This window comes from Equus caballus, chromosome 13, assembly GCF_041296265.1.
Source record: "Equus caballus isolate H_3958 breed thoroughbred chromosome 13, TB-T2T, whole genome shotgun sequence".
Classification (NCBI taxonomy): Eukaryota; Metazoa; Chordata; class Mammalia; order Perissodactyla; family Equidae; genus Equus; species Equus caballus.
In genome coordinates, this window is record NC_091696.1 from 41,270,389 (window position 1) to 41,295,606 (window position 25,218).

The 25,218-nt window shown below is 47.1% G+C and overlaps 2 protein-coding genes across 19 annotated transcripts; one reads left to right on the top strand and one right to left on the bottom strand.

Annotated features, from left to right (window-relative positions):
- The first annotated feature begins 4,423 nt into the window (after positions 1 to 4,423).
- CEP20 (centrosomal protein 20) lies at positions 4,424 to 20,166 on the top strand. 7 transcript variants are annotated; one of them, XR_002799319.2, is made up of 7 exons: positions 4,454 to 4,574; positions 7,291 to 7,488; positions 10,198 to 10,282; positions 14,594 to 14,730; positions 15,649 to 15,801; positions 18,426 to 18,535; positions 19,065 to 20,166. XR_002799319.2 is itself a non-coding variant. In XM_003362733.4 (6 exons), the coding sequence occupies exons 1-5, from the start codon at positions 4,547 to 4,549 to the stop codon at positions 18,500 to 18,502; spliced, it is 525 nt and encodes a 174-aa protein (XP_003362781.1). In that variant the 5' UTR covers positions 4,424 to 4,546; the 3' UTR covers positions 18,503 to 18,535; positions 19,065 to 20,166. The 7 variants fall into 7 exon arrangements, 5 of the variants coding, with proteins under 5 accessions (XP_003362781.1, XP_070088369.1, XP_014585583.1 ...); XM_003362733.4 differs by lacking the exon at positions 15,649 to 15,801 and having other exon boundaries at positions 4,424 to 4,574; XR_002799318.2 differs by having other exon boundaries at positions 18,426 to 20,166.
- On the bottom strand, positions 16,166 to 25,162 carry LOC106781557 (uncharacterized). Of its 12 annotated transcripts, XR_011424796.1 has the most exons (7): positions 25,025 to 25,162; positions 24,586 to 24,661; positions 23,680 to 23,824; positions 23,415 to 23,543; positions 22,259 to 22,369; positions 20,168 to 20,440; positions 16,166 to 18,200 (listed from the first exon to the last, which is right to left on the bottom strand). XR_011424796.1 is itself a non-coding variant. In XM_070232267.1 (5 exons), the coding sequence occupies exons 2-5, from the start codon at positions 23,577 to 23,579 to the stop codon at positions 17,733 to 17,735; spliced, it is 924 nt and encodes a 307-aa protein (XP_070088368.1). In that variant the 5' UTR covers positions 23,580 to 23,824; positions 23,965 to 24,029; the 3' UTR covers positions 16,487 to 17,732. The 12 variants fall into 12 exon arrangements, 1 of the variants encoding a protein (XP_070088368.1); XR_011424798.1 differs by lacking the exon at positions 22,259 to 22,369 and having other exon boundaries at positions 20,168 to 20,279; XR_011424799.1 differs by lacking the exons at positions 22,259 to 22,369; positions 25,025 to 25,162 and adding an exon at positions 24,887 to 25,016.
- Between the last annotated feature and the right edge of the window lie 56 nt (positions 25,163 to 25,218).

Sequence of the window (25,218 nt, forward strand, 5' to 3'; positions counted from 1 at the left end):
CAAAGACTCTGTATTTACTTCAAAACACGTCCCCCCCCCCCCCCCCCCCCCCCCCCCGCCCGCGCTGCTGCCATGTCTGGCATACACCCAACACACCATGAAATTTCATTAGTTAGCTAGCTAGAGATAGAGCTCTATAGAGGTAATTGTCCTAACTCGGTTTAACCCAAAAAGCAGAATCTGACATAAGGACTTATTTGCAAGGAGTTTATTTGGGAAGAATTCTGAGAACCTGGAGTTGGAGAGCTGTGTGATATTGGAAAGGAGGTGAAAACGGGCAATGGTGAATTATCGCCACTCTCTGCAGCTCGGGCTCCATCCCACTGGAGAACCTCTAAACAACTATGGAGGGGGCCGGCCCAGTGGCGTAGTGGTTAAGTTCGTGCTCTCCGCTTCAGCATCCTGGGGTTCACAGGTTTGGATCCCAGGCGCAGACCTACACACCACTCATCAAGCCACGCTGTGGTGGTGTCCCATATACAAAATAGAGGAAGACTGGCACAGATGTTAGCTCAGGGACAATCTTCCTCACCCTGCCCCCCAAAATAAATAAATAAAAACCTCTTCTTTAAAAAAAAGAAAAAGTGTCTCTGACCATCAACGCCTAGCCACCCAGTCCTCCTCCCCGGGGGCAATTTTTGTTTGGACTTTCTTGGATATCTTTTCAGAGGTATCCCATGTATAGGGAAACAAATCCCAGTATTTTCCCTTTCTTCAAACCATTGGTGACATGCTACACGCTGTCTGCTGGACAATGCTTTTAAAAATTCCCATCTACGCATTTTTGGTGATAATTACAGATGTGTATGTTCAGGACTCCCTCTTTTTTTGGAATGACAGTGTAACATTTCATTTATGGCTGTACCGTAATTTACTTAACCAGTATCCCTCTTGATGATATTGGTATTTCCAGTAATTTTTTATGTTGCTGAGGAAGACTCTCCCTGAGCTAACATCTGTTGCCAATCTTCCCCTTTCTGTATGTGAGCTGCCGCCACAGGATAGCTGCTGACGAGTAGTATAGGCGTGCGCCTGGGAACCAAACCGGGGCTGCCAAAGTGGAGCATGCCGAACTTAACCACTAGGCCACTGGGGCTGGCCCTCCAGTAATTTTTTAAAAGTCAGGTTGAGGCATACATGCAGTAAAGTTCACACTTCTGAGTGTCCAGCTCTATGAATTTGGTAAACGTATGCAATCGTGTAGTCACAATCAAGATGTAGAACGTTTCCATCACTCCAAAAATCTCCCCAGTGCCTCTTTATAGACAGTCCTGGTCATGCATCCCCAGCCCCTGGGGACCACTGATCTGCTTTCTGTCCCTTTTCCAAATGTCTTTGGACATTCGTTTGCCTTTTCCAGAACGTCACATGAATGGAATCATACACGGTGTAGCCTTTTGAGTCTTGTATCTTTCACCGAGCACAATGCGTTTGAGATTCGTCCATACTGTTGTGTGTATCAGGGGTTGGTTCGTTTTTATCACTGCCTGCTATTCCGTGGTACAGATACACCACAGCTAGTTCCCAGCCACTCACCAGTTGGGAGACACTGAGTCCTTTCCAGTTGGGGCAGTTATGAATAGATCTGCAAGTATTGCATGTTAGCTTTTGTGTGGATATCAGCTTTTATTTATCTTGGGTAAACACCTAGGGGTGGGATTGCTGGGTTGCATGGTAAGTGTATGTTTGGCTTAATAAGCAGTCGTCAAACTGATTTGCAAAGTGACCATACCAGTTTGTTTTTCCACCAGCAATATATGCATACTCACTGTGCATTCTGCACTGTCATGGGCAGTTGTTTTTATTTCAGCCATTTTTAAAGGTGTATGTAGATTTTGTCTACCATGAACAGTGCTGCGATGAAATTTTCTTTTTTTTTTTTGAGGAAGATTAGCTCTGAGCTAACTGCTGCCAATCCTCCTCTTTTTGCTGAGGAAGCCTGGCCCTGAGCTAACATCCGTGCCCATCTTCCTCTACTTTATATGTGGGACGCCTACCACAGCATGGCTTGCCAAGTGGTGCCATGCCTGCACCCAGGATCCGAACCAGCGAACCTGGGCCGCCAAAGTGGAACGTGTGCACTTAACCGCTGCGCCATCAGGCCGGCCCCTGCGATGAACATTCTTAGACATATCCTTTCTAATTGTTTTTGTTGGTACTGGCCAGTAGATTCTGACTCCTAGCGACCCTGTGAACTGCAGAGCAGAACCCTGCCTGGTCCTTTGCGCCATCCTCTCATCTTCCAGTGCTGTATCGGACAATGCTCCACTGCTGTTCTTAGGGTTTTCATGGTCAAGTTTTTCACAAGTAGATGACCGGGTCCTTCTTCCTAGTCTGTCTAGTCTGGAAGCTCTGCCAAAACCAGTCTACCCGCTGCTATTTGAAATACCGGTGACATAGCTTTCAGCATCACAGAAACACGCAGCCGCCACATTATGACAACCAATAGACAGTGGTGTGGTTCTCAGACCGAGAAGTGAACTGGGGCCCAGGAAGCAAGAGCGCTGATTCTTAACCACTAGACCATCAGGCTGGCTCCTTCACGATTAGGTGCGAGGATATCTGTAAGATACAGTCAGCACTAGAATTGATGGGTCAAAGGGTGTGAAAGCTTGATTGATATTGACAAACAGCCTTCTGAGAAAGTGGTGCCAACTTACCCTCCTACCAGCTAGGTATGGTAAAGCCTGTTTCCCCACATCCTCACTAACGCACCGTACTACCCAATTTGAGCACACGTTTTTGTACTTTCAGTGACTGCTGTGGGAGCACCTACCTCCCCCATGGGGTGTTTGGTGAACACTTAGTAAAACTTTTAGAGCAGTGCCCACACACAGAGCGTGGCAGTGGACATCAGCTATGCTATCATTACCACTGCCGTCAATCACATTATTTTCTGCCTCTCTCTCTGGGCTCCTCATCAATCTATTCAGGAACACTCTTCTCTGAAGCGCTCAAAGGTTCTCCCTATGGACTTTAGTTAATCTTTATAAATCTCTTCTGATGCTGGTCCAGAATTCAGGCACTGTGGGGTTTACAGAATAGGGAAGTGTGACAGGATAGGACCTTTCTAAGGTTACAGAACAGATCCATGTAATTTAAGGTCAAAATTAATCTAGTTTGGAATGGGAATTGGATTCCTCTAGATTACAATGGCTTTTTTTTTTTTCTTGAGGAAGATCAGCCCTGAGCTAACATCTGCTGCCAATCCTCCACTTTTTGCTGAGGAAGACTGGCCCTGAGCTAACATCCGTGCCCATCTTCCTCTACTTTATATGTGGGACGCCTGCCACAGCATGGCTTGATGAGCGGTGCCATGTCCGCACCCAGGATCCAAACTAGCGGACCCCGGGCCATCGAAGAGGAATGTGCGGACTTAACTGCTGTGGCACCGGGCCTGGACTGCTTTCAAACTTTTTTGGACTCTCACCCACTTTAAGAAATACACCAGGCACCAGAACACCCATATATACCAAAAAAAGAAGTTTCAAAAAAAAAAACCCCACAATACTTCTATGTTTTCTATTTGTTCAATTCCATTTAATTGAAAATAAGCTCATTGGGATCCACTAACAAATTGATTTCAAAACCTACCATTGGGCTGAGACCAGTAGTGCAAAAGGCAGTGTTCTAGGATCTAGGTCACAGATGTTGGCCTCCTTGGCAATATAAGTGGAATCAGAAAACTTCACACTCAGTTTTGCACACGTTATCCCCATGTTCCTTTTTCTTCATTTCCTTGGGATGCTGGAGCTCATTCGTCCATCGGTTATTTTCAGAAATAGCTCTTGGGCTCTTTATGTGTACCAACCAGTATTAAGCTCCCGCGGAAAAGAACAGGCTTTGAGGAGCAAGAGGCCTGGATCCAAACCTCACCTCCACCATTTGCCCGTGATCTTGTCTCTTCAGTCATCAACGACTCAGTTTCCTCGTCTGTCAAACGGGAGTAATAATAGAAAGATCAACGAGCGAACGTATGCCAAGCATCTAGCACGGTGTCAGGCTCATAGGAAGTACTTAATACAGTGGTTCTCAAAGTGTGATTTCCAGATCAGCCGCATCAGCATCACCTGGGAATTTGAAAATCCCAATTCTCGGACCTCGCCCCAGATTTACTGAATCAGAAACTCCAGGGGTGGGGCTCAGCAATCTGTCTTAACAAGTCTTCTTAACGGGCTTAATACATGGTGACTATTAACAAGGAGTACTTGGGGCTGCAGAGAAGAGCAGCGGGCAGATCAGGAAAGGCTGAGCAGGCTGAAGTTAAGCACTAAAGCGCCAGCAGCAGCCACGCGTTGCAGCTTGAACCTGCCGCCGTCTCCCTTCCCACCCGCCCCCGTTCCCGCTCAGCAGGGCCCGCCTAGAGCGCTCGCTGATTGGTGGAGTCTCTCTGTATATTCACCACCTACCCAATCGCGGAGAGCGTACACGGAGAGGGGCGGGACTGGGCTGGGCGAGAGCGGTGCGCCTATTGGCTACAGATCACGGAGCGGGGCGGGGCTGCGCGTGCGCACAGCCCCGGCGTGCCCCTGACGGCGGTTGAAAGATGGCGACTGTCACCGAGCTGAAGGCCGGTGAGTACAAGCGGGGAGGCTGACGGGGGAAGTACGTGTGGCCTGCAGCCTGTGACGAGCAGGGGACACAGGGAGGGCGCGCGGAACATCGGGGGCCGCCTTCCCGGGGCACCTGAGGGTCTGCCGTCCCCCCTTCGGGCCTCGGGCGCGTTGTTGTGGACGCCGCCGGGGGGCGAGCCTTAGGGCTGGGGACAGGACCCACAGCCATCCTTGGGGTTGGGCACAACCCTGAGCCATTTACTTAGGTCCTTCCGACGACGGGAGGTGGGGCCCGATTTTCCATCGGGAAACACCGGAGGTCGAGAGCCGCCTGGCCGGCCTCCTGTCTTTTTCGGGAAAGTTCCACCAAGATGCGGGCCCTTGACTTGATGACATGGGCACAGCGTTCGTCGGGACGCAGGTGTCAGGGACCGGAAGGCCAGTTATCGGTGACTGAGCCTCCCGCGTCGGGCCTGCCCAGCCCCCGTGGAAACTCATTGATCCCGTGGAACCCCCCCGTGCCCATTTCCCAGACGAGGAAATCGAGGTGGTGGTGGGAGGGGACTAGCTCCCCCCGAGTAATTCAGCCAGAAAGAGGCAGAGGGAGAAGCTAGATGGGCTGTTCCAGAGCTCAAGTCTTCATCCCTGGGTGGTACTGATGCCCGATGAACAAAACCGGTTCGGGTTTTCAGGGAGCTTGCGGTCGAAATCACTCATTTCTAGAGATTTGGCGGGGAGGGGGTTGAATCTCCATGAGAATGTGGTTCAGTAAGGATTGATGTAAACGTGTATTTGCGGCGCGGGCTGGTGAACAGTCCTGCGGAAGGCATGCCGTGATCCACAGGAACAGACCCGCGAAGGGCGAGCCCTCTCCCCAGCAGATGCGTGTCGCATGCAGTATTGCATACAACGTCAGAGGGTTTAAAGACACTTTGGGATCTAAGCCAGGTTGAGAACCTCTTTGAAGAAGTCGTTATGGTACGGGGTTTTAAGCATGCAAATAGAGGGAAGGGCAAAATGCTATGGCGCCCCAAAAAGAAGGCTTAATTCTCTGGATCAGGCACGTCCTACACAGATGTAGGGAGCCCCTTATGGTTTTTCTGCATTCCCCAGTTCTGAATATGCTCTATGTTCAAGAGAAACCCAGTGAGAATGTGTTTGCCAATCAATTATCGGAAGTTTCATGGGCTTTTACTTTTTATAAGCGCTTTGACATTTTTCCGCCTCACTTAGTTCTGCCTCTGAGAGGCAGAACTCGTTATGTTGGAGAAGGCAGCTGAGGTGGTGATCTGATAGGTTTCCTAACTCCAGCTTCATTAATTCTCAGTTCTCTGCTGAGTCTGAGGCTGTGCTGTGTGCAAATACAGAGTGACTGGGACCAGATCCTCGCCAGTGAAAAATAGCTCTCCGTCTGATTTCCAAAGATGGAATTAGAAACGGGGGTTCACTTATGATCCCAAGAATGTGATAAGGCTGTACCTTCCTTTTACCGGCCTGTTACCAAGTCAGATTGGGTGATAACGATACTCCCCTACCTGCAGAAAGGTGGAGGGGATGATTGAAAAATAAGGGGAAGAAAGGTTAAAAGCTAGTCTAGATGGTATTTCTTTAATTGTATGACCAGATTTTTGTTGTTATCAAAGCTTAAAAAAAATTTATGCCTACATGGATCAAAGCTGGCTGGGCTCCCCTGATGAATGTTCATTATTGTGGTGTACTGATCTGTTGTTTTTGGCAGGACCCAGTACAGCATTAGATAATATTTACTCCAGCGCAGCAGTATACCACGCTGTATGGTAATGCTCCTCAGAAGCCTTAACTGAGCTCTTACTATATTCTAGGCATTGTGGGTGAGATGTATCCATTCTCTGGAGTTGTTCTTTAGCCATTAGGGACAATTTGGAAAAAGAACGTTCCAGACCCCTGCAAGGGATGGTGCCAGTGCAGCCCCAGCCCCTCCTCATCCCTGCTGGTGTTTGTAGCTAGATCTCACCGTAGCACTCACTGATGTTTGTAATAGTGCCCGGTGCTCCTCACGAAGTTGGGTTACGTTCAGCGTGGGTATCCCTGATCCCTTAGATGGCGGGGATCCGGTCACGTATTTGATTTCTAACCGGGCTGAAAATTTCAAAATCCTGCTGTTTTAAGGAATTAGCTCATAATTGTTAAAAAACAAACAAAACCCAAAAAACAAAAACCCGCCCTTATGTCATCATGGGCCATTCCCCAAGGGTTCTGGCTATCAAAGGTTTTTATACAAAAGACAACACATTCCTTCCTTTTATGGAGTGTGCTTGTTATCTTTAGTCATCTTCTTTCTGGACCAGAGGTTTTCAGTGACACACAGCAACTGGTCCGCAGTGATAAACACTCTTGCAAATATATGAGACACGGGGGGTTAAGTTCAGGTCCCAGTGTGCTGACTGTAATTCTGTCCCCTTTTCTCCTCACTAAAGAATGTGCATGAGACTAAAGCCGCGGACAGCGACGATGTTGGAAGGATAAACTCGAATTTGCTTGAGTGTGTTAGAAGAGTAAACCATTGCAACTTGGGAACTTCCTTTTTCATTACAAACATGCTTTGTGGCAGCTAGTGCAATAATTGTTCAGTTCGTCACAATGTTAATTTGAAAGCTGCCGTTATGCCATTTACCTTGGAAACATTTTTCTTCAAAGCATGCCTCAGAATGACAAAACTTATCCTGTAATTGAGGCGGTCCTGTTTTGTATTTCACAGTTTTAAAGGACACCTTGGAAAAAAGAGGCGTGTTAGGGCATTTAAGAGCGAGGATTCGAGCTGAGGTTTTCAGCGCCCTCGATGATGAAAGCGAACCTCCGCCACCGCTGTCTCATGAGAACCTTCTGATTAATGAATTAATTCGGGAGTATTTGGAATTCAATAAATATAAGTATACAGCATCTGTCCTCATGGCAGGTAAGACATTACTGTTAATCACCCGGGACGAAATCTGCTTCTCTCCTCCCCCAGTTCTCCGGAAGTGGCTAGCCCTGAAAGCTGATTCCATGAGCAAACAGTGTCATGGGAGTGACTGGGACGGAAAAGTCACACAGGCTCTTTCCATGCCTTGAACAGATTCTCAAGAGGCTTATTGTATCATAGGAGACAAAAAATAACTAAATAAGCACGTAAATAGGTGCATACTTTGAAAAATCATCCATAATTCCTGATGCTGAGAATAAACAGTTTACATTTTATGCCGTTTGCTGCCAGTCTTTTTCTTTGTATATGCTTGAAAAATGTACACACACTCAGATTTAATGCCTATATTCTTTTTTTTTTTTAAAGATTTTTATTTTTCCTTTTTCTCCCCAAGGTCCCCTGGTACCTAGTTGTATATTTTAGTTGTGGTTCCTTCTCATTGTGCTATGTGGGATGCCACCTCAGCATGGCTTGATGAGTGGTGCCATGTCTGTACCTAAGATCCAAGCTGGCGAAACCCTGGGCTGCTGAAGCAGAGCACATGAATTTAAGCACTTGGCCACAGGGCCAGCCCCTGTGCCTATATTCTTTATTAAAAAATATACAACAATGGCAATAAAGCCTCAGAGTATTGCTACTCTGTATTGGTTACAAATGTATGTAAAAGCATGGTATTTAAAAAGGCTTAAGAAGGTGAACTCCAGACTGACTCTAGTGATGGGAGGGAGAGAAATGGTACTGGGGGAGGGGGCGTGCAGTTAAGGAGAAATGTAGTGTATCGGTTACATTTACTTCTTCAGAAAGACAGTAAAAGCGGGGAAGGAGATGCGCAATAGTCAAGGTAGGCTTTACGTCTGGGGGGGGAGGTGGGAGGGGGATGGAGCAGAAGGGCCTCACGTGTCCATCACTCGCTTCCCTTGTTTAAGTTTACTCTGTGCTTTCAGACCGTCTCATGCCTCGGAGACGTGCCTTGTCAAAGGAAAGAGATCACGAAGTAGATTTTGGAAGAGAATGAATTCTTTATTTGTGATGCTGGAACTTTCTTTTATTTAATATTAAGCATATATCTTAACTGAATAAAAACTGATGATTTATCTTGGTTTCAGGATCTTCATTATAACTATTTCCACTTTCCTCAGTCTGTTATAGGTGGCTGTGTAATACCCTTGTTGGTGTTAGTGCCATCAGGTTGATTCTGACTCCTAGGACCCTGTGTACAGCTGAGTGGAACCCTGTGCGGTCTTTTTGTGTCATCCTCTCACCTTCTGGCACTGTGTTGGACAGTGCGCCACTGCTATTCATAGGGTTTCATGGCCAATTTTTTTGGAAGTGGGTGGCCAGGTCCTTCTTGCTGATCTGTCTTAGTCTGGAAGCTCTGCTGAAACCTGTCCACCATGGGTGACCCTGCTGGTGGCATAGCTTTCACTATCACAGCAACACGCAGCCGCCACAGTATGACGACCAGTGGACAATGGTGTGGTTCCCTGACTGGGAAGCGAACCTGGGCCGCAGCAATGAGAGCACCAAATCTTAACCACTAGACCACCAAGGCTGGCTATATACTACCATTAATACTCAGAGAGAAGAAAATTATGAAAATATCGTTCATTAGGTGTCTTGACTTGGGCTTCCCTAGAATGAAATAGAGTGACAGTAGTCAAGTTTCATTTGAAGTGTCTTGGCTTTTTAAAAAATTGAGGTATAATTAACAGACAATGTAGTTTCCCTTTTTTAGTATATAGTCCTGTGGACTTTGCCAAATGCACACAGTAGTGTGACTACCACCACAGTCACAGTCACGACACAGAACATTTCCATCACCTCCAGAAATTCTGTGTGCCCCTTTGTAGTCAACTTCTTTGCCTATCCCCAACCCCTAGCAACCAGGGATCTGTCGTTTTCTGTCCCTATCGTTTGCCTTTTCCAGGATGTCGTATGAGTGAAACCATACGGGATGTATGTTTTGAGTCTGCTTGCTTTCACTTAGCATGATGCATTTGCGATGCAGCCGTGCTTGTTTTTGCCCCTGAATAGCATTCCGTTGTATGGCCCTGCCGATTTATTTGTTACCAGTTGATGGACATTTGGGTTGTTTCTAGTTTTTAGCCATTGTGAATCAAGCTGCCATAAACATTCACGTACAAGTTTTTGCGTGAACATGTTCCCATTTCTCTTGGGTAAAGAGCCAAGAGTGGATTGCTGAGTTGTGTGGTAAGTGTACGCTTACCTTTATAAAAATGGCTCAACTCTTTTCTGAAGCGCCCCTACCATTTTGCTCTCCTCCCAGCAAAGTGTGAGAGTTCCGGTGGCCCTGTATCCTCGCCAGCGCTTCATTTTAGGGTTAATTTCGCTTTGAGAATTATTGCCACCAAATGGGTATCAGTACTGTCATGTGTTTAATTTACAGCCTTCCTAGAAAACAGACCTCTGAAGTCTAGTGTGCAGAAACAGTATCTTCCCAACCAAAAATTGGCAGATTCAAAAAATGAATTTGTGTTAAACTGTGTTAAGGTACACATTTAACAAAAGAGATATTTTGAAAGTCATAAAATCACACATAGCTACGCCCGCCTTGATATGTGCCATCATCATTCTTCTAAAATCTGAAAAAATGTGTACAACCTGGTAAGTGTGGTTCTTATCAAAATCATGTTTGCTTTTTAGATTAATAAAGACTCAGTGTTTTCGTGATTTTTCCTCCAGAATCTGGTCAACCTGTAGTTCCTTTGGACAGACAATTTCTTATCCGTGAACTGAATGCGTTTGAAGAATCAAAGGATGATTCAATGTAAGCAGTTTTTGTTTGAAAATAAGTTTTCAGACGTTGTATTGGAGCCCTAGTCACATGCTGGTGGGTTTAGTTCATTTTCATTCAGCAAGTATTTCTTTGGGTCTAGTGTGTCTAGCACGGCCCTACATCCCGCGTGTGCAGCTGGGAACGAGTCAGACGGGGCCTCTGCTCTTACATGAAAACCCCTGGTTTCCGAGGACCTCGGCCCGACTTGTTTCTCAGGGTCGCTCCTCTTGGCTCTTTGATACGTCCCTGTTTTTCTCCTGAGGCTTTGTTCCCGTAATTGTTTTCTTTCTCACATCTTACTCTTCTTCCCCGCTGCTTCCTTTACATCCCCTTAGGAACGTCCTCAGAGATCTCCTCCAAAACCCCGGGCAGCTCCCAGCCCTGAGCTGCTGCGCCCTCTCCTGTTACCCCCAGCTTGGGGAAAAGCAGCCCTCTGCTCTCATTTTGTTAGCGCGCCCTCTCTTGCTCTCTTTGCCGCTTAAATTCTCCCCTCACCATTTATACCGAAACTGTGCTCCTGAAAAGGAGAGCAACTGTGTTCTAGTAGGTTCTTAGTTCTTTTCCTACTTCAGTGTTTCTTAAACTTTTTCCAGAGGATCCCTGAATGGCAAAAATATTTGTACGTAGGAGCCTGAGAACATAGCTCAAAGCTGCCTTCCTCTAGCAAGAAATTTCTTTGAAGTCTCACATTTTCTCTTTCTAAAAATTCATTAATTTTTTCGTTCTACTTCGTGGTATAGTTGCTTTACCCTAAAGATGTTTTAAATGACACACCAATTAAATTTAGCTGTCCCACAAATCTTCATATAAAATTGTTCCGGTCATATGCAGCCTTGATCCTGTAGTTTGTGCCACGCCCCTTGCACCATCAGTGGGTGTGTGTGTATATGTATTTCCAATTTGAGAAGCTCAGGTTCACTTGAGTTTCGGCAGCATTTTGTAATATTGACGACTACTCATAACGCTTTTTGTCATTTGTCTTTTATGACCCTTTACTGTCTTGATTTTCCTGTCTCCCTAATGGTGCTCTCCATTTCTTCCTTTTTTTTGATTTTATTTTTCCTTTTTCTCCCCAAATCCCCCCAGTACATAGTTGTGTATTTTTAGTTGTGGGTCCTTCTAGTTGTAGCATGTGGGACGCTGCCTCAGCGTGGCTTGATGAGCAGTGCCATGTCTGCACCCAGGATCCAAACCGGTGAAACCCCGGGCCGCTGAAGTGGAGCACGTGAACTTAACCACTTGGCCGCGGGGCTGGCCCTCTTTTTCTTTTTTTAAGAGATTGGCGCCTGAGCTAACATCTGTTGCCAATCTTCTTTTTTTTTCTTCTTCTCCCCAACACCCCCCACTACATAGTTGTGTATTCTACTTGTGGGTCCTTCTGGTTGTGCTATGTGGGACACCACCTCAACATGGCCGGACAAGTGGTGCCATGTCCGCTCCCAGGATCCGAACTGGTGAAACCCTGGGCCACCGAAGCAGAGCACGCAGGCCTAAGTACTGGTCCACCGGCCAGCGTCTTTCTTTCAGTTTCTTCATTGGCTCCTTTATGGTTCCCTGAAATGGTGGGCATTCCCTCAGTTTTGTCCTTAACCTTCTTTACTTCTTGCCCCCCGCCCACTTTTCTAGGTATTCTGGAGTCTGTAATGACGCCTCCATGCGGGTGGCTCTGCCTTAAATCTGACAGATCTCCTGAATTGTGGGCCCCCCTTTCTGCTGCCATCTCAAACTCAGTGTGTCCAAACATGCCATCTGTTATTTTCATCTCCTCAAACCCCTCGTAGGTTCCTCCTGCAGCCATTCAGGTCTAAACTCAGAGTCCACGTAGGTTCTGGCTTGGTCTCATTTCTCACCACTCATGTTGCCGGTCCCATGGTTGTGCCTCTGCAGCACGCCTGTCGGTTCCCCTGCCTTGCGCTGTGCTGTTCAGGAGCCAGCTGTCTGGGTTCTCTGTCTGCACTCACTTTCTTTTCCAGCTTACGCTTCACTCCGCCAGCAGTTTGCTTTCTACAAGACAATGATAGCTTTGTCCTAAAACATTTCCATTGGAAAGTTTTCAGATTCTAAAGAGTCCTGTGGTCCGTATGGCAAACACTAGTGTATGTTCAGGTGGACTCTCGAGTAGTGCTCCACGGTCACGTTGTATTTCCTGTGAAACTGAGGCATTGCCACACAAAGCAGGATGAAGTCTAGAATAGCCTTAGGTTAGGGCAGGCCCCACCACCAAATGAATTTGTGCCAATTTATGAACAAGATTAGTTTTCGAGTTTTTGTGTTTCAGAATTACAAATAAAGTATTGTGAGGCTGTACTTTAAAAAAATTTTTTTCAACTTCTGTTTTTTTAAAAAGAAACTTAATATCCATGAAGTTGCAGATTAAATGTGCTAGTTATATACTTTCTAATAACATTTTAAAATATCTAAATCTTAAGTAAATTTTATTGTATGACAATTTAAAAAATAAAATTTTTTAAATTTAAAAATCTTGAACCAGTTAACACTTTGGGAAACATTGGCTTAAAGTAGGCAAAGAGACCTATTTTATATTTCTGGATGATGGTGTCATAAGAATTGAAGCATCTTATTTATTAAATAGAGAAACTTCCTCTCCTGGTGGTATGGACAGATGGCTTCGGGATGCAGTTAGTTATTACTGCATAACAGATTACCCCAGAATTTGGTGGCTTAAAACAGGAAACATTTATTATCTGTGGTCAGGAACCTGGGAGCGGCTTCTCTGGGTGGTCCTGCCCAGTGTCTTGTGGGATTGTAGCTATATGTCTGCCAGGGATGCAGCCCTCTGAAAGCTTGGCTGGGGCCAGAGGATGCACTTCCACGTGCTCCCTCACACGGCTGCTTCCAGGAGGTCAGCTCCTTGCCACATGTACCTTTCCATAGGACAGCTGGCTTCCCCTGGAGAGAGTGGCCAAGAGAGAAGGCAGGAGGAAGCCATGTGCTGTTGGCGACCTAGGCTCTGAAGTTGCACAGGGCTGTCACCTAACGTCTTAGTCCATTAGAAGTGGGCGCAGCACACACTCAGGGGAGGGCAGTCAGGCTCCACCCTTTGGAAGGGAAAGGAATGTGGCACTTTAAACCATCACACCTGCGAGTAAGTGCATATCTCAAAAATTTAAAAAACCCGTGAAATTGTGTTTTCATCTATGAGGTTGGAAACCAAGGAAGGCATTTCTGTTGTTGCGGTCTTTATTGTCAGCAGAGCAGCTTCCATTCGTGCAGGGGTGCTGATGCAGATCTCCAGGCAGCACACGGGGAGGAGAAGACCATGGAGCTTGGGGTTCAAGTGGAGAGTTTGTTTCCTTACTATCGAAGGGGATCTCTAGCAAATCCTCGCTGAGCTGTGGTTTTCTCATTTATGAGTTGGGCGTGACGATTATGACAGCACAGGGTGAGGATAAAGTGAGGAGTGGGCAGAGTGTTTCATAAACTGTAAATTAGCTTTTTAAATACTAGTTATTACTCAACTCCTCTATGGCTGACATTCATACACCATTTAATCTATGCCAACACAGTTCTAAACACTTACATTTATTGACTCATTTAGTCCATAACTACCCTATGAGGTAAGGACTACACTTACCCTCAGTTATAGAGGGAGAGACATTTGTGAGGCTGGGGAGGTTAAGAATCTTGCTAGGGTCAAGCAGTAAGGCCAGGATTTGAACCCAGGCAGCCTGGCTCTCGAGACATAAGACCTTTTCTAGACAAGGATTTATTAGTCCAGTAAGTGTGTATTGAATACCTGTTGTGTATCAGATGTGTTAGGTACTGGGAAATCTTATACTGGACTTGAGAGTTTAAAAGCTGAATTTCTGTGCATTCATTGAAATTGTATGTCACTTTTGATGAGGTTTAAGTTGTTGACATGTTTTCTCTGAGTTTTAAATTGTCTTTAGAGTTAAATGGTATTCTTAAATTTAAAAAAGCATGAACAGTTTGCAATTTGGATAATAACCATGCAACTTTTTTCTTTTCTTTTTTGCTGAGGAAGATTCACCCTGAGCTAACATCTGAGCCAATCTTCCCCTATTTTGTATGTGGGTTGCCGCCACAGCATGGCTGCTGACAAGTGGCATAGGTTGGCACCCGGGAACCAAACCTGAGCTGCCCAAGCAGAGCATGCCAACTTAACCACTAGGCCACAGGCCAGCCCCTGCAACCTTTTTCTTCTAAGTGTAGTGAATTACTTGGTCATTTTGGTGTCAGAGGCTACCTTTTAAAAAATAGATGTTTTAAGCTTTTCCTGTTTATGCAAATTTAATTGATTTTGGTTTTCTTCTGCTCTAGACCTCTTTTATACAGGATTTTAGCTCATTTGTTGCATGGAACTAAGGAGGACGTCCCAAATACATTTCTAAAAGGGTCTTCACTTCAGCCTTCAGACCCAGAGCTTGGCAGACAACCTAGTGGAAGGAAGAAAATGGGTATGACTTTTCTGAGACTTATCATTGAGCTGTCAGCAGCTATATTTTCTTTGTCTCTGTTTTTATCTTTGGAGTAGTTTTTCCTGAGCTTTTGCAACTTGGTTTAATTTCGCTTATATCTAATGTAATTGGCCCATGTTACTGAGCCTCCAAAAAAATGCTTTTTGGAAAGAGAATCTTGGAGGGAGACGGGAGGATGACTACAAAATTCTGAAATATAATTTCTATACAGAAGCATTGAAAAACCTGATTTTCACATAAATTTGTACTCTTTGGAGCAGCTTAGATCCTTATCATACTGAATAAACAGCTTTTTATCCAGTCAGCATTTTTTTCCTCTCCAAGCCTGAAAAAAGGCAAAATTCCTGAACACAGAGGGAGAAGTCACAGGTGTGTGTGTCTCGTGCATTTTCAGGGTGTTTTTTGGTGGTGGTGGTCTACAAATAACGAATCCTTAGGAAATCGCCCATATTCCTTTCAGAACGCTCACTAAGTGGCCTTTCAGTTGTTTTGATTACATCAGCAATAGGATTCCAATTTGATAACCCAAAGTGAGTGGTTTGCGGCTCAGTGTTTCCAACTGCGGTGGAGGGTTGATCTCTTTTTATGGGCTGTCATGGGTGGGTGCAGGCAGTGATTATCGGAACACATATCAGGCTTGAATGTTGAGATACACTTTTAGGAAACATCTACAATGCCAGTTGCCTGTTGTGGTTTTCCTAAACATCTGTGAGCAGTGTTGATCACGTTGAATATTTGCTGTGACTCTTCCAATCTGAAGGTGAAATATCTGTGAGTCAGGGAGACCCTGTTTGGAGGGGAATTCTGACTGCACGAGGAGTTATCCTTATATGTATCTTAGAGTTCCGAGTTGATGGAACGGGGGAAAGACATCATTCCTACCTACTTACTTTACAGGGGAGAAAACCGCCACTAAGTTTCGGTGACTCATCGAAAGCCTGCAGCTGACCATTTTTAGCAGAATCAGCACCTTCGATCGCCATTCCTCTACACTTCCTCCATAGCTTACAAACTATTGAGAAGTTTCCCTAGTTCTCTTTCCAGGGATTGGTAAGGAACTGCCATTAGTGTCTACTATTTGGCAAGTACTTAAAAAACAAAACCAAACTCACAAGTACACGAGTAAATCTCTAAACATTCAAGTAATATAATGTGAAATTCCCTTTCTCCTTTTCACTTCCTGTCTCTCCCTAACTCCCCGATTTTCCTCCCTTCTGTGGAGGGTACCAGTGTTAGCAGCTTGGCAGGCATCCTTCAGGACTTATTTCTGTGTATGTAAATGTGTATGCACTGTTCCTGTACGTATTACCCTATAATTTGCCTCTTTCAATTGTCAGTATATGCGTATCTCCTTCTGCCTCGCTCTTAACTTCGTGTAGTGTTCCGTCGTGTTGCTGATCGCTCTTTACTGACGCACTTTTATATGTTTTTAATGTTTCGCTTTCACAGTACTGCAGAGTAGCATTACTTCTTTGTCCTCACAAGTGTTTCTCTTGTCCTAGAAGCAGAATTACTGATTCAAAGCCTATGCACGTTAAAAACATAGTAGATATCATCTACTTCCCCTCCAAAAAGGCTTGACCAGTTTACGTTCTTAGGAAGAATATGTGACAGTACCAGTTTCTCTGTTTCATTGTCACCAGTGGGTGTTGTACACGTTAACACTTGTTAACACATCAAACCTACGACATCGGTATTTTCAGTCCCATCAGGAAAAATAACCCTGAGAAAGAACTTTCCTGGTTTGTAAGCTTTTTATAATCAATCTCAATATTCATGGCTAATGACCAGTAAGAAAATTGTAAGTAACCGAGTATTTCTTAACCGAACTCTGTTCTTCTGAGATGAACGGAACAGATTAGCTACTGGGTAGGCTTACACCGCAGGGGCTGGGTGGCGGGGAGAGATGGAGAATGAGAGAGAATTCGAGAGCGCCGTGGTTACTGTGAGTCCTTCACGGATCAGGTGCCAGAGCCGTCAGAGAACTGAGCTCAGGTCAGTAAAGCTCTGGAAGGCTCTGGAAGGCCCTGGAAGGCCCTGGAAGGCCCCGTGAGCATGACTGCTGATCCAACAGGGGAGGGACAGGGATTGTGCACAGTATTTTTCACCGTCATCAAAAATGTTCCTGGCACAGTAGTGACCTCTGTGCAACAACCTGTGAAGAATTGTCAGCCAAAACCCGCATTCTGTTCCAGGAACACACCTAAGCTTTCCATTGCCCCTCTCAACGCGAGCTTACTGTGCGGAGGATACGGACGTTCTGACAACCCTGAAAAGGTTATGGAGATAGTAAAATGGTTATTCTTCCGATTACAGTATCTCAGCTCTACGCAAGCTCATCCAGCTGAAGTAGAAAACCCTACGCTCAGGTTCTCTTTTATTTCAAAATAAGTCCCAAGCACACAGGCCCTTCTTTCATCAAGCTTTCACGGTGCTGAGAGAAACGCAGGCGGTTCATACAGCACACTCACCTTGGAGGCGGGCCCGTTCCCGAGGGCTGTGAGCAGTGCGTGTCACATTGGGGGCTGGACGTCAAAGACCAGGTGTTTTATCACAGAATCATCATCAGCTCAGCTTTATGCGCGTCTCTGAGGAAGTGCCTGCAAACATAGCGGCACTTTCCTGTAACGCTTTCCTAGAAAACCTAAAAGGCTTATGTCCTAAGGATGTTGTCAATTTTCTCCTGGCAGCAAAGTTGCCTAGAATTGAGGGATTCGATCGTCATCCGTGTTCAGACCCGTAGTAGTCGCAGCACTTTACGTTACTGATGAGGATGACCAGCTGCTGCCGACTGAGAAGACCGTAGAATCAAGCTGTCTTTGGAACGAGAACATCCGGCGTGCATTTTTGATGCAAAAATTGCAGATTTCTACCACTTGTCTAAATTTGTATTCTTTTTCTCCTGTCACCGAAATTGTCATTAAAAAGGTGGTTTTTTTCTGTTGTAAAAAGTGACTGGAGAGCTGGGGGTTCGCGTTTCCTCAGGAATTTCGTTTGGGCCTGGCGTTTTTGTCGCATTGGATGTGAAGTCTTGTAGGTGGTTTTGGTCTAGAACGCTCCTGCCCTCTGCCCTGTCCCCGGGACAGAGAAATGGAGCGCCGTGCCCGGGCCCTCCGCTGCTGCTGCCGGAGCACCGTGGGTGTCCGCACTCTCCGGAGCTTGTGGTTTCCTTTTGGGCTGAAGAACATTTTCTGCAGTTTCTTAGCCAGTTGTCTGGTTTGGGGAGAAGATGTCAGCTGTGCTGGTTCCTCCTGCCACAAGAGGGTGCTGCTGGGAGGCGCTGCTGTTTGAGGAAAGGTGTTTTCCCCCTTTTTAGTCGATGACCTTCGGTAGCCCTCGAAATGCTGGTGGAACACGGCCTCCTGTCTTGCGAACCCCCTTCCTGCCGTGTAATGAGGAGAAGTTGGTAACTGCGAACACGTGGGCTTGCTCCAGGAGGATTCTGGTCTCTGGATAAAGTCGAGAGACGCTCGGATAGTTACTGAGGCCCTAGTACTCGCCACGTCTGACTTCCTCACTAGAATTTGAAAGAGAGGGAGTTTTTTCTGTCCTAAGCCATCTAAAGAACTCGCACCATATTAACTATATAACATCCTAAAATAGACGTAGATGTGTCTGCCTTTTGCCTGCTTTAGCTTGGGGTAGGTATTAACATTTGTTTCTCTCGATTGCAGACGGCCTCGGAAGAAAGGGGAAGGGGACAAGCGCTGACATCGAAGAGCCTCCTGTGTCTCCAGCCGTGAAGCGATGACGTTTCCATTGGGGCATCTTTTATCTTAAAATTGTATGTAGTCAATAACTTATTTATTCTCCCAGCATGACCAAAATGCATCACTAGCGCTTGCACTTTGTAGAAACTTGAGTTTCTGCAAAACGTTTAGCCCCTCGTGTTTTACTGCATTTCTGAATAAAAGCCAACTGTGTCGTCTACTTACTGGATTTGGCTTGAAAGAAAATGGATTGTTTCTAGGAAGTATTTTAAAGGTCGTGAAACGTGTGAGAAATGAAAGGACGTTTCAGTACTCTGTACCTTCTTCAAAAAAACCCCTCCCGGTCGTTACAGCCGTATGCTCTGCCCTTTAACATGGCACATTAGTTAAATTTCCTTCAGGCCGGAATTAGGTAGATTTGTAGGAAAATTAATTCATGTTTAAAAAAACATTTAAAAGAACACTAAAGCCAGAAAAAACTAGTTCTTATAAAGTTTGGTTTTTTTCTGACGAGCTATTTTTCAGATAACCATTTATAATGAGACTTAAATATCTGAAATACTATCTACACTTGAACTTAACAATGTACTTTTCTTTCCTTAGACCGTTTTGGCTCTTCTCCTGGAAGATTTAATTAAAACGTAGAGAGGGAAATAATTCTTTTAATTTTACTGTAAGTAAAACAAAGAGTTTATTTTATCGTGAAGAATGTGGGATAAGCATGAAGAGACAGGCTTTAGGCGAAATACCAGAAAGCACCTTTTCAAAGATGGCATTGTCTAAGCCTCACGTGGCCGCCCATTGGGCACTTACAGCACGAGCTGCACAGGGCCCACCCCTGCTTATTTGGGCTCCGAAAGTCTTATTAAACGTCCATTTTTATTCTTCGGATAGAACAATATTAAGTGCTCTCTCTCTCAAATGCTGCTTTGATATTTATTAAGACATTTTTATAATGTGGAGTCTACAGGCTGATGTCACTGAAGACCACTGACTGTCACAGAAGACGGCGCCCGATGGCCGGAAGTCACAGGGTAGACTGAGAACGAAGCTTGGGCCCCCCGAGCACCACAGCATTCAGCCTAAATGTTTCCACGGGCACGTGGGCAGGGCTGTAGTTGTAAAATGAGCATTCTCGTCAGGGTGTTGCCTTTGGAAATGAGTGAAACTCCTGACTGTATGTTTGTGCTAGTCAGTGTTCAGTCTTTAAAGATTAACCAAGGATTTTTATCTGAATGCAGAACATTATTAAATAAGTCCCCTTAAACCATACTTTACAAGTCAGAGGATTTTGAGAGGCCCTGTTGGGGGGCGTAAATGACATGGTAGCCGTAGAAGCATTATAAGGGCTCATTTGCATCTTTTAGTGAAGTCTGCAGTAGCTGACTGCACTTCTGAATTTCACTGTATGGCACGTGGGAACCTGAAGATCTGAATTCTCAGAGATCTCGGCTTGCGTGCAAGGATGTCGGCAGTGGGCACTGTGTTTCCCTCAGGAACTGCAATCCTGCAGGACTTGATTAAGAAAAGGTGCTGGAGTTTGTCATTTTGGACACTGACATAGAATCCTCAAAATAGGAGCTAAACAGAATTGTCCCCTGTAGTCCATAGTGCTTTTGCATGCGTTATGCTGTACCTTGTTCGTACCCGGGCAACTTTTATACCTTCAATGTATCATTTAATAAAAAAGCATTTAGGCAACTCACCTTCGTGCAAAGGGTGTTTGTATGGCTGTCGTGTCATCAGAGATGTGCACCTGGGCCACGGGAGTGCTGGGACGTGGTTGTCAGGCCTCCTTGGGGCTCTGGGCGGCCCGGGCTGTTGGAGACGAAGTCAGGTTGAGGGAGGGGCCTTCTGATGGGCGGGGCCCTGGCCACAGCCTTGTTGCTCTGGCACAGTTGTTCTTCAGAGCGTGGTAGGGGTGGGGGGTGGCGTCGTCTCCAGCGGGACAGTATCGTAATCTGTGGGGCCATGTATGGCTTGAAAAGCATATTTAGTTTCTCATTTTTACATTTGGAAAAGAGAAAACCACTTGTTTTCAAAATACCCACTATGAGATTTTTAGGACTATCCACAAAGGAGGACCTTGGGTTGAGAAAATCTGCTCTAGAAATTCATATGCTCAGGATTTTTCAACAGCATTCATTAATTTATAATCCAGTAGTTTAAAAAAGTGCACAGGCTGAGACATTTAAAAATTCACTTAAAGAAATGACAAACATAAATAGAGAGGACCCATCAAAGGATTCTCAAACTCATAAACTAGTACATCATTGCTGGTGGTTTTCCTGGGTTGTTGGGAGACCTTATCTTCCAGAAATGCAGGAGAAATTTTAGGAGAAAATTTGGATTTACACACAAACAGGATGGGAGTTGGAACTAAAGAGGAATTTAGGAAAAGTGGGTGTTTCAACTTGGGCAATCTAAAAGCTCATAGAGCCGAGGTGGCTTCTGAAGATGATAAATTTCAGCTTAGCATGCATGTTTGCATAGACTACACTAATAGCTTTATAATTATGTGCAAGAACACATTTGTATATGACTCACGTGCCTCTATGATTATGTAACATTTGATGTGTTCTTTTCACCTAAAGCCAAGTGTACATGAAGGATTAACATTCGGGAGAATATGCCTTTAAAGGCATTTAGGACCATGCTGCTCAGCTGCATGGTATTGGATCTTTGTTAACAACCATTGTGCAAAGATTGTGTGGTCTTCAGTAATTTTTTTTAGAAATGAGAGCAAGATAAAACTACCTTTTTAAAAAAGTAGACTATTTCTTAGAGCAGTTTTAGGTTCCTGGCGAAATGGAACGTAGAGTACAGAGATTTCCTGTATCCCCTCTGCCCCCACGCTCGCACAGCCTCCCCACTGTCAGCGTCCCCCCCCCCCCCCCCCAGGGTGCGACGTTCGCTGCAACTGGTGAGCCTGCACTGACACATCGTTATCCCTTAAAGCTCCCGGTTGCCATTAGGGTTCGCACCAGGTGTGCGTTCTGTGGGTTTGAACGATGGACAGTGACGTGCATATGCCATCATAGATGGGACAGAGTAGCTTCACTGCCCTAAAGGTCCTCTGTGCGCCACCTGGTCATCCCTCCCTCCTACAACCCTTGGCAGCCACTGATGTTTTCACTGTGTCCGCAGTTGTGCCTTTTCCAGAATGTCACATAGCTGGAGGCATACAGTGTGCAGCCTTTTCAGACTGGCGACCCCCACTTAGTGATATGCATTTAAGGCTCCTCCATGTCTTTATGGCTTCATAGTTCAGTTCGTTTTAGCACTGAATAACATTCCATCACCTGAATGTAGCACAGTTTGTTTATTTGTTCACCTACCGAAGGTCACCTTGGTTGCTTCCAAGGTTTGGCGGTTATGAATAAAGCTGCTATAAACCTCTGTTTGCAGGTTTTAGTATGGACAGAAGTTTTCAACTCATTTGAGTAATCCCGCGGAGCGTGGCTTGCTGGATCACGCGGTAAGACTATGTTTAGTTTTGTTTTTACTGAGAATTGCAGGACCCTTCCTGATAGAGGGCGAGGATCAGGAGTTAGAGTTGGAAACTGGTGAGGCACAGAGTGTTGCAGGCAACCGTGCCATGCCGTATTGGACCTGGAGACGCGTGGGGGCCAACACGAATGACATGGAGTCCTTCTGCGCAAGAGAATTGGGGCTGAGCCTTGCTCTGGTCGGGATCGGTGTCGCTTTATTCACAAGGAGGCGAAGTCCTGTGTGAATCTTGGGCTGGGTGACTTGAGTGCAGAGACACTTCGAAATACTTACATTTAAATACTTACCTTGGGAAGCACGTGCAGGAAGAAACCATGCTTGGAACCAGTCTTTGATATTACTAAAAGGTGAAGGATGTCACACTTTGGAGCTTTTTGAAGCCAGTAGCAAATACAAACCTATTTGATTAAAAAAAAAAAGACTCCACGAGAGAAATTCCCCTCTGCCATCTTGTTCCATGAGTTCATGGAAACTCCCGTTCCAGGGCCTCCCAGGAAAGAGTGCCAAGGAAGCGGACTTGACAGCTCTCAAAGGAACATTTTTGTAAGTAACTTTTCCCCCCCGCCATCTTAAAATAACTGGCTTTCTGAGCCATGAGAAATAACAGGGAGGCGTCTGATTTAGTTATTATAACAATGCGAACATCAGAGCTTCTGCATCAGACAGATGTGTACTGACTGACTGTTAGGTGCACATGCTGTCCCCGGGTGCTTCCAGAGTGTACCAGAAAGGCCTGAGATGCTTTATGTAAGCCCTTCCCGTGTGCTGGCACCTTTACCAACCCAGGAAGGGGGCTGAGGCAGGCTTCTGAGCATCTGTGCTTTCCCTTGAGAAATGTAAAGTGCCCACTTCCTACGGTGGTGATAAGGATTAGGGAAGAGAATGCAGTCAAATTCAGTGTTTGTTATAAAGTCTCCTTATTAATCATCTGTTAGAATGATTCTCTCTTAAAAGTTGCCAGCTTCTTTAAAGAAGCCCGTGCAACCCTCTTGGAAGTGCCAGTGTCACTGCTTCTGGTGAAAATGCCAGCAAGTTGGGTTCTGACGGCCGGCTCTGCGTTATCTTTCCAGGATGGGAAGGTGGCGATCACCGCAGTTTCCCCTGCCGGCGTCCTCTGCTCCACACCATTCCTGTCCTAACGCAGGGGCAATTTCCACTCCTTTTACAGAGGAGACGTTAAAAGGCACGTGGGGAGGTAGCCCATTCATCACTTCCCAAGGAGCTGTCCCCCTGCCCTCCCCAGCCAGCTCAATCCTGGCTTCTGACTCTGCTTTAGGCCCACTGCAGTGTGGCCGGGCCTGGCCTGCGTGTGCACAGGGGGAAACCAGGTGAGTTTGCTGCTGGAAGGACGAGGAGGGGACCCAGAGGGTCTGAGCTCCAGGCTCTGCAGAGGGGACGGGAAGCCTGCAGGCAAATGCCGTGGCGGGACAGGCTGTCACTCACCATCCTGTCCCCAAGGCCTGGTGCAGCTCCACTCGGTCTCCCGGTCTCCCGGTCTCCCGTTGGTTGAGCAGCACAACAGCTAAGACGAAGCACTGAAATACCTTCATTTACGCGGATCACCTTCAAGGACTGTGTGCAATCAAGCATAACTGCCGTTCTTCCCATGTTACAGACAGGGAAACCGAGGCACAGAGAGCTCAAGTGACTTGCCCCTGCTCACACAGCTCGAAAGTGGCACAGGCAGATTGAAACCCAGTCATCTAACCTTAGAAACCGGTTCTCAGCCTCAAGGCCAGTTCTGGGCCTTTCCCTTCAAAGTCTCTGGAAGTGAACGATGGCAGCGGAGGGCTCCCGTCCCACGGAAAGCTTGCGCAAATCTCTCCACCCCTCTGGGGCCTCGGTTTCCTCACCTGCAAAATGGGGGTATTAATAAAGACCCCCCCCACCCCCACACTCGCGCATCACCTGCCTGGTGGTCAGGAGGGTTCTTTGGATAAGATGGGGGTGTGCCAAGCGCAGAGCCTGGCAAGGGGCTCCGCATCCCCCTAACCTTCTGGCTGGAGGGAGCCCGGAGCCCCGCGGCCCGGAGGCAGGTCCCTCCCCGCCCGCCCTCGGCCGGAGGCGCGCGCGGCACCATATTTAGTCAGGGGAGCGGCGCCCCGCTGGTATGCGCCGGGACGCCTGCGGGCCGGTCCGCCCGCCCGGGAGGGAGCGCAGGCGGCGGGGCGCTCGGGGGCTGCCCCGGGTCCCGGCCTGGCGCGGCGCCAGCCCCCACCGCGGCTTCCTTTTATGGCCTGTGTGCGTGCGTGTGACCGCGGGAGAGGGACCCGGAGCCAGAGACACGGGGGCCAGAGACAGAGGGAGACACACGGGAGAGACACAGAGACACAGGGGCCAGAGACGGGGGAGACACACGGGAGAGGAAAAGAGAGAGACAGTGATGGACAGAGTGACAGAGACATACAGAGTGACCCCAAAAAGGCAGCACAGAACAGAAGGAAACGGTGATGCCGTGTCAGACATGCAGGAGAGGGACAGACAGACAGGGAAAGAAGCGGTCTTGAGAGGGAGAGAGACAGTGGAGTTCCAGGCGGCTGCTTCCCTTGCAAGAAAGCCTTGCAAGGCGAGAGGGACCGTGGCAGGGAACTTGCAAGGGCGGCGTCGCACCCACCTTCTCGTTGCATCCTGACACGCACCCTGCACGTTCCATCCTTATCACGCGCACACCCATCTCCCAGCTGCGGACCCTGAGGCTCAGAGAAGGGAAATGAGCAGCCTGAGGTCACGCAGCCAGCGAAGGGAGCTCCCCGGGGCCTGAAATCACAACCGAGTGATTTTTTTTTTTGCTTGTGGGTGGAGATGGGGATGGCAAGTTGGGAAAAGTAAAAACTTCCCCTTCCCGCACCATTCCCAGCCGTCGAGGGGGCTCCTGCCCTACACTTTGCAGGGTTCAAAAAATCCCCTGTCCCCACCCTTCATGCGGCCTGGCCGGCGCCCTCTCCAGCCAGTAGGAGGCGAAGAAACTGGGGAGTGCGGCGGGGAGGGGTCAACTCAGACCCACGGCTCTTCTTCCCACGGGGAGGAAGCGGTTAAAACTGGAACTGACTCACGGTAGACATTCTCAAGCATCCCCGCTGGCCGCTGACCCCTCTCTCTAGGGACCCGGAGTCTCGGGGTGAGACCCCGGCCCGCCGGCTTCTGCCGGGAACGCCCCGCCCCCGGGCGCCCCCCTCCCCGAGCGCCGCCGCAGGTGCGCCCCCGGGCCGGCCCGCCGCCGCGCCCCTCGGGCCTGCAGGGGGCGCTG